The sequence below is a fragment of the Cynocephalus volans genome, chromosome 1, assembly GCF_027409185.1.
Source record: "Cynocephalus volans isolate mCynVol1 chromosome 1, mCynVol1.pri, whole genome shotgun sequence".
Lineage (NCBI taxonomy): Eukaryota > Metazoa > Chordata > Mammalia > Dermoptera > Cynocephalidae > Cynocephalus > Cynocephalus volans.
Window position 1 is genome coordinate 58,613,092 of NC_084460.1, and position 14,347 is coordinate 58,627,438.

The following is a 14,347-nucleotide window of genomic DNA, read 5'->3' on the forward strand; positions in this document are numbered from 1 at the left end:
GAAAGATAACCTTGCCAGTGTTTGGGAAAAACAGAATCTGTTTATAACCCTGGGATGGGAAGCAAGACAGACTAGAGAAGCTCTGAGAGCCCAGCTGCCTCACGAGAGCGGAAGCTTCTGGGAGGAACAGATGGAGTCTCTTGATGCTCCTCACTGCATGAGGGTCACCCTGCAGTGCAGAGACCACCTTCCCACTGGGCCCCATTCCCTGACTTGAGGGAAGCTCAGAAGCAGGTGCGGGGCTGGTGTGATCATGCGCATGAGCCGTCCCACGAGGGTATGTAGGTCTGAGGCATGTGTGTGCTTGCATGTGAACACACGTTTGGCTCTGCGTCCACATACTTTACGAGATGTGTAGGAATCCTGTCTCCTTTTTTTTTCTGACTGTAAGCATTTCAAAACATGTACTTAACAGTTTGGGGATAAAGTCTCTTCACCCTTCTGCAAAAAACTTCCCCACTCCGTTGCTTCGTGTGCACTGTAAAGGGAAGAGGAGCGCTGACTGTGGCCAGGAGGGGAGGATTCCCAGTGCCGAGGATCTGATGCGAGGAGCTTCTGCTGAGGAACTCCTGGCGCAGTGTCTGTCAAGCAGTCTGCTGCTGGAGAAAGAGGAGAACAAGAGGTGAAGCCCATTCCCTTCCAATTCATGTGTGTTTTTTAGTCCACTTCATGCTGGGGGAGAGAGACTGGCTATGGCACGACTGAGTCAAGACAGCCAGATGGAGAAGGGCAGATGGATTCTCAAGGGCTGGAGTGATGTGACTGTGTTCAAAAAAGGCAGCAAGTCAAACACATTGAAGTATAAGCTCTTAGGGCCTGCCCGTGGCTCACTTGGGAGAGCGTGGTGCTGACAACACCAAGTCAAGGGTTAAGATCCCCTTACCAGTCATCTTTAAAAAAAAAAAAAAAAAAAGTATAAGCTCTTTGAAGGCAGAGGCAGTGCCCTGAATAGTATGTTTTTAACTTTTACTATTTGAAATCAACTTCATTCATTGCTTATTATTGAAAGTATGTGTGAGGGCTGGCCAGTGGCTCACTTGGGAGAGTGGTGCTGACAACACCAAGTCAAGGGTTAAGATCCCCTTACCAGTCATCTTGAAAATAAAAAAAGGAAAGTATGTGTGACTAAGTCCACTCAGAAGACGGTGAGTGCTGACAGTGTGGCTGGCTGCTGCACTCTGCCCTTGGCAACCCTGAGGTGTCGGTAGGTCATCCCATGCTGTGGCTGGGCAGGGGCTGGAGTTGACCCTCCTCTGCATTCCCTACTTCTGTCCCTCCCATGCACACCTTCTGCCCCTACTTAATGGCCTTGTTTAGTTTTACTGAGAAATACTCATAGAACCAGGAAGAAGGCAGTTTGCACAGGCCATCATCCTGCCTCCCCTGCCCTGCCTGACCACCTCCACCAGCCTCCCCATTGCCTCACTGTCCCCTCTTGTTGCTGGGGAGGAACCGTGCAGCTCGTAGCCAAGGTCAGCCCTTTGCCTTGGGCTGAGACCTCATCTCCCACCTGCTCAAGGACCCTCGTCCAGTGAGTGTTCCTCTCCTGGATCCCTTGTACTAGATTATTCCATCAGTTCGTCAGCTCACAGACATGAAAACATACTGGCATTTCTTCCTCTTATGGCCTGTTTCTCTCTTCAGTCCCCACGCCATGTTCTGCTCTCTTGACAGTAAAACTCAAAAACAGTTGTGGTACTCACTTTCCCTTTTCCAGTCTCCTGCAGCCTGTATACAGCTGGACATGACCATGAACACAGTCCCCGGCAGTGATCCTCACCTTTGCTCCTTCTCTCGTTGCTTCTGGGATGCCCAGAGTCCTCCTTCCACCCTGCTGGCCACTCCTCTAGGACCTCCCTGCTGGTTCTTCCTCATCCTCCAACCCCCCCCCCCCCCGCCGGCTCACTCTCTGGACCTCACCTCTGCATTGTCTGCACCCATGCCCCAGTGATTTCATGTGGTGTCATGGATTTTAAAATAACAATATTTTGACAACTCAAAATTTATATCAAATCCTGAGTCCTCTGGACTCCAGACTTGAACATCCTACTACTTCCTTGAAATCTTCACTAGGCATCTATTGGATGTCTATTAGCCATTGCAAAGTTAACTATCCCAAATCCGATTCCCAGTTTTTCCCAACTAGCCCCTCCTTTGGTGGTATCCTCTTTTGATGGCAGCTCTGTCCTTCCAGCTGTCTAGGCGAAATGCCTTGGAATCATCTCACATCCAATCCGTCAACAAATTCTTTTGGCTCTATTGAAAATATATTCAGCAATGGACCATGTTGTGACTTCCATGGCTCCCGCCTGGCTCAAGCTACCTTCATCTTCCCTCCAGATCATTGAAGTGGGCTGTAGTCTAATCTCAGCAGACCCAGTGGATTCCTTTCAAGTGTAGAATAGAGGTCATGTTACTCCTTTGTTCACAACCTTTCAGTGGCTTCCTCTTTCACCTGGAATCAAACTCTACAAGGATGGCCTAGGCCCTGCATGATCTGCCCCCATTTCTTTTCCGATCTCGGCTTCTTTCTCGAATGTGTCGGCAGCTCACAGCCAGGCCCTTGTGTTTGCTGTTGCCTTTGAGTTTGCTGTTCTTTTTGCTTGGGACTCCCCAGCTACTGCACCTTCCCCATCATCCCCATGGCTGACCTGCACTCACTTCAGGTCTCTGCGAAGTGAGGCCCTCCATGCCCATCACCCACACTCCATTTCCATGGCCCTGCTTTGTCTTTCTCATCCTAAGACCATGTTTCCCTTGTTATGTGGTCGTTGTCATCTCCCCTCACTAAAGTACAAGCTGCTTTGGCTGGGCCTTATCTGTTTTGTTTAAGTGCTATATCCATGGTTCCTAGGATGGTACCTAGCATTTGATGGGGGCTTGATAAATTTGAGGGTACTTCAAAAAGTTTATGGAAAGATAGGATTAAAAGATAATACGAATCTTCCTGTGAATTTTTTTTTTTTAAAAGATGACCAGTAAGGGGATCTTAACCCTTAACTTGGTGTTGTCAGCACCACACTCTACCAAGTGAGCCACGGGCTGGCCCCTTTCTGTGAACTTTTTGAAGTACCCCCATATGTGTTGGAAGAGTGAATGAATGTGTCATGATTTCTAAAAATAGATTTGCATAGGTCTGTGTAATTTAAATGGTTTAGGATGAGATTGTTTTTCTTGAAAAGACAAGTATATGGAGGTATACAGCTTTGTAGTGTGTTAGGTGTCAGTGGGATACTACTTTGAGTTAATTTAAACTGTAAGCAGTGATCTATACATTTGGATAATCCATCAAGAGACAAGAATTAATTATAGATGCATAAAGCCAAAATAGTTCAAATAGAGAAGATAAACCAAGGGAAGAATTACAATGTTAAGTAACACTCAGAAGCAGTTGTTTTGGATTAATGCTACCTTTCTCATTAAATATAAACTGATTTATAAGTTAAAGGGAAGAAATTACATTTTTTAAAAGTACATTTTTGCTTCTCAGTTGACATCATAACTTAGTTCTATCCTTAGTATAAAAAGCAAAGGCATAAAAAGAGTCAAATTTATCAATTCTTTTTTCTCTTTTGCTTCCTAGTGGTCAAATGTTTCTGAATTTGTGATCACATATTGTTTCAGGTTTGAAGATCAACTTCAGCAGTGGTTGTCTGAAGACTCGGGAGCATTTACAGATTCTACTTCCCTTCCCCTCTACCTTCCTCAGACTCTAGTGTCACTTCCTCAGACTATCGAACCTGTGATGGAAACATCTACAACTACTAGGCCACAGGTGAGAAGAGAGTACATTTGGCATTTACATTACAATTAGAGACTGAGAGAATCGCTGGGAAAAAAGTCGTCTTGATTCATCATATGATATTACAAGGACCAGTAAATTATTAGCTTAAATTAGACTTTTCTTAGACTTAATATGTCCCTGTTACAGAGACCTAACTAATTGAGTTTCTGCTTGTGAAATAAATGAAGAATGGAATTGAAACATGCTTAAGAATCAAATAAATCCTGTAACCGGGTGCTGACGTACAGTAAGGGCATTGACAACAGTAACAAAGGTGACAACAGCAGTTTGTGTTTGTGGAGCACATACTCTCTGATCCTTGGCATCACCCAGTCCTTTCTTCTGGGATTAACTTTTCCTGAGGACAGTTAATGAATGAGGAGGGTAAGCTCACAAATCAAGAGCATCATCTAAGAGTATTCAGCTGGTCCGTGGCAGAGCTGCTTATCAAAGCCAGACCTGACTAGCTCCAAAGCCCAAGGTCTTTCTACCTCACTATCCTTCCTTCAGTGGTTAAAGAAGGAAAAACAGAGTTTTAATCACAGATATGTGCTGCTGGACAGGTAAAAAATTTGCTTCTGGACTGGCTTTGGGAAGTCCTTCGATAGGGGAGAAAAGAAGCAAATTAGGATGACTCGCTGTTTCCATTTATCAGTTTGGCAAATACCTTAAAAATACTCGTTCCCTTCGACTTACCTATTCTGTCCTAAAGAAATGATCAGATATTCACAAAAATTAATGTATAAAATTGTTCACTGTAGCATTAATTATACCGCACAAAAGTGGAAACAAACTAAATGTCCAAAGCTGGGAGTCTGGTTAAACAATTACAATACATTTTTATGAGGAATAATTCACAGCCCTGGACAATGATATTTTATACAAATGACTAACACTGGAGATTGTTCATGATAGAATACAAAGAGAAACAGTCCATGTGCAGATTATACCAGCTATATGTATGTGGTAGAAGAGCTGGAAGGATGTGTGATGGATGTCAAGAAGAGATCTGTTGAGCCCAGCAGGCCCCAGATGAAGTTTCTAACATGAGCTAGATCTAGTGCCTTCACAGGAAATAGGTCTTGGTTTATCAATATACCCAAACTATTTTCAGTTTCTTTTTTATAAAAATAGAGCGAAAGGACAGGGGAGCGACTGCAGCTGTCAGAGGCAACAGGCACATCTCTGACTGAACGGCTGAAGCACCTGGAAAGGCTGATCCAGAGTTCAAGGAATGAGGAAGTTGCATCTGAGCTTCAGCTCTCTGCACTGCTGGACGTGGTCGACATTTGAGCAGCCTGACCTGAGGGAAGGGCGTCTCTCCAGAAGAGTTTCTGCTTTTACTCAAAATAATGTTATTCTCAGATGCTTGATGCACTGTTGGAAATGTGATTATTAATCATGCAAATAAACCATTCAGATGTCCAGTGAGGTCTTTCCCAGTTTTCAGAATGAAAGGCTGTTTCCCCCGTGTGACATCTTAGATATTCTCATCTGTTTTCATGATCTCTGCAGACTGTCACCCACCAGCATATGTGCTGAGGGAGTTAGCAGCCTACATTTCTGTGTGTAACAGGTGATTCATTCTCTCAGCAAAGTCGTAGTCTGTGATGTGCCAGACATCAGCGATGCAGGGATGAATAAGGCACAGGGCCCCTGCCTGCCAGGCCCACCCTGCTGACATCTGGGAGAGCCAACAGATATATACGTGCATAGCTCTCTGAGGATGTGCGTGGAGACGTGTGTCAGGATTGGAAGCAGGGAAAGATGGGGTGAGGGTGGGGTGCAGGAGAGAGAAGAATTCCAGGAGAGGAGTACAGGGGTGCAGCTGGGGAGAGTACCCAGGAGGACATGAGAAAAGCCTGGAGGTACCAGTCTGGTTGTGTAGCCAAGTGAGGGGAACAGGCCAGCAAGGTCAGACCACAGAGTTCCTTGTTGCCTTATTCTGAGTGCAATGGGAACCAGTTGTTGGAAGAAATTAGGCAGAGAAGTAATCTGGTCCCATATTCTTTTTAAAATGGCGTGTGGGGGAGGTCAGCAAGATGAGGCAGAAATCTTGAGGTGGGGTGCTGCAGCTGTCCAGGTGAAAGGAATGGTATAAGCCAGAGTCTGCTAGCAGTTGGAGTAGGGAGAGGTGATACATTTGAGCCATACAGAAAGAGTTATAAACTTGGTGACTGAAACTGAGTATGACCACTGATCTTAAAATGGCAGGCACTCCCACTCTAATCCTACATCCTCCATACTCTCTGAGAAGACTATTTCATGTCTTCTCATTCTCTTCAAATCTTCAACATTCTTAGGTGATGATCTTGCTTATTTTACTGAGAAAACAGAAGCACTATGAAGAGAAGTGCTCATCCCACCACCACCAGCCAATACCTGCTTCTCCAAAACAAATACTATTCAACTCCTTTAGGGCTTTCTTCAGTGGTTAACTTCATGTTTATCAATAAATATTTAAATAATGCTGTTTCTTAATCCTGATTTTAGACATTGTTGATATCCTACAATGGAAGAGGAATTAGCTGCCCTATACTGTCTTCCTTGTATATCACCCACATGTGTATACATCTGATAAGTCTTCTAGAGTTCAGGGAAAGATTCATATTATCTTTTAATTCCATTTTTCCATGAGCTTTTTGAAGTAACCACATACATTTTCTCTCCTACTGGTTTTCCCTAAACAGTTTCATATAATGTGTTGGCTGGAATCTGCATTCAGAGTTCAGCATGAATATATGTTTACTGTTTGCTCTTGAGCCCTGTAGTTTATGGTTACATTTCCTTTAGGTACAACTTTTGGTTTTTCCTGAAGTTAATAATTGCCTTGTTTTTTCGTTTGCTTGGTTTTCTGGGTTCCTGTCATTACTTTCAAAACTTTCTGCCCTAAGTATAACGTTCCTACCAACATAATCATGTGCATCAGGTAACATGCTAGCTCCACTGTCTCAGAGATGACCCTCTAGGAACCCCGTCTTCCTGCCACAGCCTAGACATTTCGTAGATTCTGAATCATATCTTCCTCTTCCTTGGTTTGCTTTCGTATTTTGATGGTTGCCTTCAAACTATCCTCTAGTTGCCTTCTGAGCTTGCATGTCTGAAATGTCTTTATTTCTACTCTTATTCCTCATTTGAATGGGAATAGAATTTTAGATTGGAAATCATTCCCTTATGTTTTTGGTTTTTTGTTGTTGGAAATTTTTAAGATCACCTCTAACCCTGGTATTCTCATGTTTCTCAACAACATACTTGTATTAGCCTCCCCACCTCCTACCCCATTTATTGTGCTGGGCACTTATTAGTGGTTTTTCTAGTTTTTATTGCTATTAAACGAACTACCCCAAACGTAGTAACTTAGATTTGAGAAGGATTCAGCTGGGCAGCTTCCTCTTGGAATCTCTCCTGCAGTTGCAGTCAGGTATTGGCTGAGGCTGCAGTCATCTGAAGGCTTGACTGGGATGGATGTCCAAGACGGATCACATACATGGCTGGAGGTTATGTTGCATTGTTTTTCTCAAATGTCTGGCTCATGCTGGCAGTGGGGCTCTGAAGAGCTTGTTGGAAGCTCTGTGTTAATGAGCAAAGCCTCCAAGGTGATAGTTTTTCTTTTCTACTGGGTCCCAGTTACCAATGTTTGCAGATCTTTTCTTGTGGGCCAGGTGTTTCAGAGGAATCCTCCCACTCCTGCCTTGAGCTATCTGGCTGAATGGGAGAAGTGGGACTGGGCTCCCTCACAAATGTAGACTTTCACTCAATCTCTGCTTTCAGTGGCCGTCAGCTATGCCTCGTGCCCAAGTTCACACGCTCTGACTCAACTGTTGCAGGCTTCTACCCACATAGGGGATGGGGTCTGTGGTCACTGGGGTCAGTTATCACTCCTCCATCCATTCCCAGCCTGTATAATTTTGTTGTCATCTTTTGCTCACTGGTGTCTCCTCTTCCATTGTTTCTTTGTAGATTTTTATGTCTTTTATTACTTTATGCCATGCAAATAGGATTTAGGTGGGAAATGAGGTCAACTCCTGTGATCAGTCTGTCATGTTCAACTGGAAATTTCTTTTTAAACTCTTCCATTGGGACTTGCTCCCCATGTCTCCTGAGTTCTTTTCAGTCACCAATAAATTGTTTGCCCACATCCAATCATCCATTCTCAGTCCTCATCTTACAATCCCTCCAAAACCTCAGCACAGATATCATGTCTTCACTTGGCTTCCCAGATGCTACATTCCCCTGGTTTTCCTTCTCTCTCTGGCCACTCCTCCTCCTCTTGACTGGAAAAGGTTGGTGCACCAGGGCTTATCCTGGAACTTCTTTTTGCTATGCTCCCTTCCTCACTGATCTTGTCCAATCTCATGATTTCAAATACTACCTGAAAACAGATGACTCCAAGATTATTCTCTGTAGCTTTGTCCTCTCTCCTGAATGCCAACCTACTCAACATTTCCACTTGAATGTCTAATAACATCTCTGTCATAACATGTCCTTGTCCTAAGGTGAAATTTCCAATCAAACCTTCCCAGTTGTCCATGCCAAAAACCTTGGAGCCTTCTATATCCAGTTTATCAAACAAGCTGAACTTGATAGGGTGCAAGCAGAGAGAAACATTATTTTTTCTCATGATTGTCCCTAGAAATTTACCTGTGTGAATTCTCAGATGGATTTTACAGTTTGTTTTCTTAGATTTTAAAGAGGACTGTTTACTTTTGGGGGTTCAGTCCAGTAAAATATTAAAACTCAGACTGTTCTCCAATTGAAACCTCTCCCCTCACCTAGCTTTGCCAGACTCAGAGTCTGCGATTCCATGTAGGCTGGAGCCCCTTATTCCCATTCTTCATGTTTCTACATGGAGAGACTTCCCCGGAGAAAAACTTCCAGCCTCTTTCTGCTTCCACGTTACTGGAGTGACTCATTTGGTTGGTGAGTTTGAGAGAACAGACAGAGTGAAGTGTGCTCAGGCTCTTCTGGGTAACCTTTTGGGGATCTGTGGGCTGATGGGTGTCTTCTCACTGGCACTCAGCTGCATAGTTCTTTGTGGGGCAGCTCTATGGCCTGGAGGCTGGGAGAGATGTTTGTCTGATCTGAGGGTGGAAAAGTAGCTAGCCCTCTTGCTTGCAGATCCAAGCCTTGTCCTACAAATTAGCTTTTCATCTGGGCAAAGCTGATATTTTTATATCCACTCATGTTATTGCTGTGTGTTCTTGTTTCTAAACTGAGATAGGAAGAGGCGAGTATCCTTTACTGATAATCTAAAACCCTGGTATTCCACTCTGGGGAAGGTGTGCATGGGCGTTTTTCTTTTGTCCATCCCTCCCCCCCACCCCACCCGGGACAGCTATTTCTCTGGCTTGCTGCTGATGAACCCTTCAGAGTTAGGCGTGGGGGTAGGACTTGATGGGTGGGTGCAGAAAAGCTCATGTGGCTAGGGCAGTCGTAACCCGACGTCAGGGCATCCACGGGCAGATGCTGCGGTCTTCTTTGGGTCCTTGGAGATCTGTCTTCAGGATCTCTGGCTGTAGTCCCGGGTGTCAGCCCCGTGTTTCCTCCAGCCCTCCACCCTGGTTACCGCGGTGCCCCCTGCGGACCACTCTGCGCGCCCCCCTCCTTCCCCCCAGCTGTCCCTTTCCAGCTCGGTCACTCGCTCTGCCTCCACCGCTCCCCCTCTTCCCTCCGCTGCCAAGGCCTTTCACCTTTAACTTCTCCCGGGGATCCCCTAAACTGCAGGAACCTCGCGAGTAGCCGCGGTTCTCCCGGGCTTGGCCCTTGGCTGGAGAAGCGGCCCTCTTCGTCCCCGGGCACGGGGCTCTGGGGCTCCTGTCCCCTGTCGGGCCTGTGGGGTCCCGGCGGGCGCCCCTCCCGTCCCGCGCGGCCTGGGGCTCAGCTCCCCAGGGACGTCCCTCTCGGAGCCCCTCCGCCCACCACACTTCTCTCACCTGTCACCCTCCTTTCTGCCCCTCCGCAGCCTCTTCTGCAGCTCATCCGGGCCCGGGTGGCCGCTGCCCGCTCTCGGACCTCGTGGCTACCACCTTCCCCCCTCCAGCGCACAAGCTCTTCCCGACCTCGGGCCTTTGCACTCGCTGCTGCCTCTGACTAAGCCTCTTTTCCAGATCCCCCCTCCTCCCGGCCTCCGGCGGACGCTCCTGACAGGCCCCTCTGCCGGCCGTTCCCCTTCAGCAAGCTCCTCCCGCGGCCCCTCAGGCCGCTGCGCGCTCCAGGGCGGACCCAGGACGCTGGGCTCCTGAGGGGATCCGGCCCCGCCCCTCCCTGCAGGCCCCGCCCCGTCATACCCTAGCCCCAGCCGGTCCTTACGAAGGCCTAGCCTCTCCGCCCCGACCCTCCCCAGGCAGGCCCCGCCCCTCTGCCCATGGGGTGTCGCGCGCTCGTCCACTGAGGCTGCCGGCCGTGTCCCGGGCCGACTCTCGCGGCGTTCTGATTGGCTGTGCGGCCTCGGCTCACCGGCTCTGCGCGTCGGCCGAGGCGCGCGCCTGCGCAGTACGCGCGGGCAGGTCCGGCGCAGGGGGGGATCGTGGCTGGTGTCGGTGAGAATCGCGGCCGGAGGCGGCGGGGAGCGCGGCGCGGGGCGGCTGTAATGACGGAGGGCACGTGAGTTCCGCGCCAGGTGGTCGTGGGCGCTGAGGAGCGGGCCGCCGTGGGGCCGGGCGGGGCTGGGGGGGCCAGCCCGCAGCTGAGCCGCTCGTTGCAGGAGCCTGCGGCGTCGAGGCGGGCCCAGCAGGATGCCGCCCGCCACGGACCTCGAGCGCTGGCGGCTCCGCAGCGAGCTGGGCCGGCACACGTGGACCTACGTCTCGGCGGAGGAGGAACTCGGCCGGCCGCAGACGGGCCTGGAGGCGCATGCCGTGGGCCGGGACACCGTGAGTGCGGCGGCGAGCTCCGGGGACGGGGACGGGGCGGCGGGCGGCCGGCCGTGCGGGCGGCCGTCGCTTGTGGGAGACGAGGGGCCACATGTCCAGCAGCGCGGCGCGAGTCGAACGCTGGTCTTGGAGGGACTTCGGATCCGCAGAGGGGCTGCGGAAACGACTGCAGTTTTCTTGTGATTCCCACAGACTGTAGACCCCGTGCTTGGGTCGCGTGCATTCGAGTGAGTAACTTGGCAGGAGGAGCGCGCAGGGTAAACGGGTCTCCTTGCGGAGCTCGGGCCACCAGTCACCGGCCCAGCCCCTCCCCAGGCAGCTGCGGCGCTGCCTCGGCCCGGGTGTGCGTCCACGCCCCACTCCACACTCTGTGGGTGTCTGGTTTATTTAAGATATGTCGAAGAAGTGGTGAAGAAATGTGGGACCCGAGAGTGAGACCCTGGGAACGTGGAACTGTCCTTTTACTTTGCTGAGGTGTGTCGCTGTCATCAAAGACTTTGTCTTTTGATTGAGACAGCTGACACTTTCTTAGTAACGTAGACTCAGTTTTGTCTTGGGCTGCGAGAGATGAGGGCTCCTCTGGCCAGACACCAATCCCTCAGCTGTCATCTCTGTTCTCTCTTTGCAGACAAGTTACTTTAAGGACTTGCCCAAAGCCCACACGGCCTCTGAGGGGGCTCTGAACGGGATGACGTTTTATGTGGGGCTGCAGGCCGAGGACGGGCACTGGACGGGTGATTATGGTGGCCCGCTCTTCCTCCTGCCAGGTAAGAGCCTGCTGCCTCAGCCTGAGGGTGAGGCCACCCTGGGGCATCCTTGGGGTCCTGGCCCAGCCTGCTCTAGGCTTTTAGTGAAGTAGCTGAAAACCCAGGAAAACCCATGGGGAGAAAGGTTGGGGAGGGTTGCCCCATGTCTGTGTCTGAGCCGTCCTGCTGTTGGTGCTAGGGGATAGAAATAGAGGTGCAGCTAGCCCTGCCCAGTATAGGGTGACAAGCACTCTGATAAGGGAAGCTAGGGATTATGGGGGGGGGGGTTGGGGGTGCGGCAGGATAGGCTCTTCAGTCTCACTACAAAGTGGGGAGGGCATCTAGGTAGAGGGCATGGCCTGTGCCCGGGTGCTGTAGGTGGGCAGGGTGGTGAGTGGGGAGCTGTTGTCCACTGTGAGTGCGATGTGAGCACATCCTCTGTGAACTCACCATGAAGGGGTGGCTGAGGGAGCTGCTGCAGGGGCGCCTCAGGTTCAGGCTGTGAGGAACACGAGGACTGGAGTTGGACCCCCTGGAGCTGAACTGGTCTGGATGGACAGCTCTATTTTGCATCCTGGGAATGTTTCTCTGCTGAAACAGCCGTGTGATTAGGAGAGATTCCCTCCAATGGATTTATGCAGCGGGACCCTTTTCCCCAGTGACTTGTTAATTGCACTCTTTTAGTGACCTGGATTCTTATGTAAATTAGAGTTTGTTTTCCAGGCCGGCCCTGGAAAGATACCTTTCAATTATGTTTTTCCATGAACTGTTTGAAGTACCTTCATGTGTTAGTTTGGGAAGAGCTGTCCTTTAACGTTAGAAACACTTTCGGGCCGGCCCGTGGCTCACTCGGGAGAGTGCGGTGCTGATAGCACCAGGGCCACGGGTTCGGATCCCATATAGGGATGGCCGGTTTGCTCACTGGGTGAGCGTGGTGCTGACAACACCAAGTCAAGGGTTAAGATCCCCTTACCGGTCATCTTTAAAAAAAAAAAAAAAAAAAAGAAACACCTTCGTGGTGTTTACTGCGGGCCAAGCCCTGATATAGGTCCGTTCATACTTCAGTCCTTAGAACAAGCCTAACTGGACTTATGAGGAAGTCCAGGCACACTTGTTCCTGGTCACACAGCCAGGGGAGGAGCACTGGGATTCTGCTGGGCTCCTGTCTCTGCTTTGACTTTGAGCCCTGTTGCTCCCTGGACTGTATAGCATCGTGACTTTCCATCCTGGGACTTGAGGCCTGTCCTTGACGCGAGTCAAGGGGCTCTTTCTTCCTTTGGCCCTACTTGGGGCCTGCTGAAACTCTTCCCAAGAGTCTTTGTGGGGAGGCAGTGAGATGGAGTTGGTCAGGAGGTAACATGACCTCATTTTGTCTCTGCGACCTCTTCTGTGACATGAGGATGGTTAGAATCAGGTTTGGTCATATGTGCACAGTACCAGACACACAGAAGGTGCTCGGTCACTGGGGTTATTGCGTTGTTCTGGCCTTGCTGCTGCAGCTCTGGGCTTGTCCTGCTGGGGCTCCTCTCCTGGGCAGGCTGTGGGTAGGGGCTTTTTCTCTCCCCTTTCTGGACTCTGTTCAGACCATCTTTCTTGTGTGGACTTAGGCCTGTCCTAGGGTGCTGTACCAGTGTTCTTCCACGTATGTTGGAGGTTTGACAGGTCCTTCCTTTTCCCGTTGTAATTTGGAAAATGCTCCTGGAGGCCATGATCTTGTATAGACAGTTCCCCATCAAGTGTGGCCCATGTGGCATTGAGCGGCCCTGTGGTGAGCACTGACTGCAGTCCGATCCCCTGGGCTCCAGCCCCACTGCTTACTGGCTGTGCCTCAGTTTCCCTGCATGTAAAATGGGGAAGACACTGGCTCTCCTCCTGCCTGTACATGTTTCCCTGTCCTAACAGCATCATCACTATTATGAAAGGAAATGCAGTTGTTTTGGGATGTGTTCTGTGAACGTGTGTGGCATCCGAGTCCATCTGTCCTTCTTCCAGAGTGTGTCTGTATGTGGTGTGTCCGCCAGGGCTCTCGATGTCTCTGAGCCAGAATCAGGCATCCGTTTGACGGTGCATTTGGCTGGGGTCGGCCCTGAGACCCACCCTGTGCTGCGGGCACATGGCCAGTGGAGCCCAGCCATTCTGGGGGTGGGGGTGAAGAGTGGCCTGTGAGCACCATGCCCAGAAGACCAGGCTGGGAACAGAAAGTTCTTCGTGGGTAGTATTTATCACTGTCACCACCCCCAACCCTCTGACATTTGTAAAGTGGTATATGCTTGTAAAACGTTTACAAAGCAGAAGAAGGTAAACGAGAAGTAACTATCAACCCATCCAGGGTGACCCGTTTGAAGTTTCTTTCCAGCAGGTGTTAAAGCAAGACAGTCTCCCATCAGGGGGGCCCACTGATCTTAACCACTGGTCCCTCTTAGAACTTCAGGGCACTTGGGAGAGGCCTCCCTGAGGTGCCATGCAGTGTTTGGTTTTCCTCTGTCCCAGACAGTGCCATGGGAGCCAGGCGTGGCCAGGTGGGCTCTGCATGCCCTTGGCAGGAGTGACACCTGTGCTACTGCTGGTGCTCCCTCACGCCTTGTTCTGAAAGTCCTGATTGGGACCCAGGAGGAATGGCCTTCCCTAGGCTATTTCCAAGGGAAGGAGACCCTTGGAGGCAGCTCCCTGTCAGAGTGGGGTTCTCAGGGGGGAGGAGCCTGGGCTTAGCATGCTGAGTGCGTGCTCCCAGCAGCGGACATCTTTCCTGTCACACAGGCCTCCTGATCGTGTGCCACACGGCACACATCCCTCTGCCAGCTGGATACCGAGAAGAGATTGTGCGGTACCTGCGGTCAGTGCAGCTCCCTGATGGTGGCTGGGGTTTGTAAGTATTCCTGCCCCTGTGTCACTGCACATGTGTGGACATGTGTGTGTGCATGTGTACTTGTGTAGGAGATGCCTGG

At 50.0% G+C, this 14,347-nt stretch overlaps 2 protein-coding genes across 6 annotated transcripts in view; both read left to right on the plus strand.

Moving 5' to 3' along the window:
- The window catches only part of MCM3AP (minichromosome maintenance complex component 3 associated protein), a 44,797-nt gene extending 39,586 nt beyond the window's left edge, over positions 1-5,211 (plus strand). For all 4 annotated transcript variants that reach the window (XM_063076028.1, XM_063076012.1, XM_063076034.1 and 1 more), the window contains 3 exons: positions 416-622; positions 3,625-3,775; positions 4,919-5,211. In XM_063076028.1, coding sequence (XP_062932098.1) covers positions 416-622; positions 3,625-3,775; positions 4,919-5,077 — 517 coding nt within the window. In that variant the 3' untranslated portion in view covers positions 5,078-5,211. The remainder of the gene's footprint in view (positions 1-415; positions 623-3,624; positions 3,776-4,918) is intronic.
- A 5,096-nt stretch (positions 5,212-10,307) lies between these two features.
- LSS (lanosterol synthase) overlaps positions 10,308-14,347 on the plus strand; it is a 31,092-nt gene continuing 27,052 nt past the window's right edge. For both annotated transcript variants that reach the window (XM_063092531.1, XM_063092540.1), the window contains exons 1-4: positions 10,308-10,387; positions 10,488-10,656; positions 11,285-11,423; positions 14,160-14,268. In XM_063092531.1, the coding sequence (XP_062948601.1) occupies positions 10,374-10,387; positions 10,488-10,656; positions 11,285-11,423; positions 14,160-14,268 (431 nt within the window). In that variant the 5' untranslated portion in view covers positions 10,308-10,373. The remainder of the gene's footprint in view (positions 10,388-10,487; positions 10,657-11,284; positions 11,424-14,159; positions 14,269-14,347) is intronic.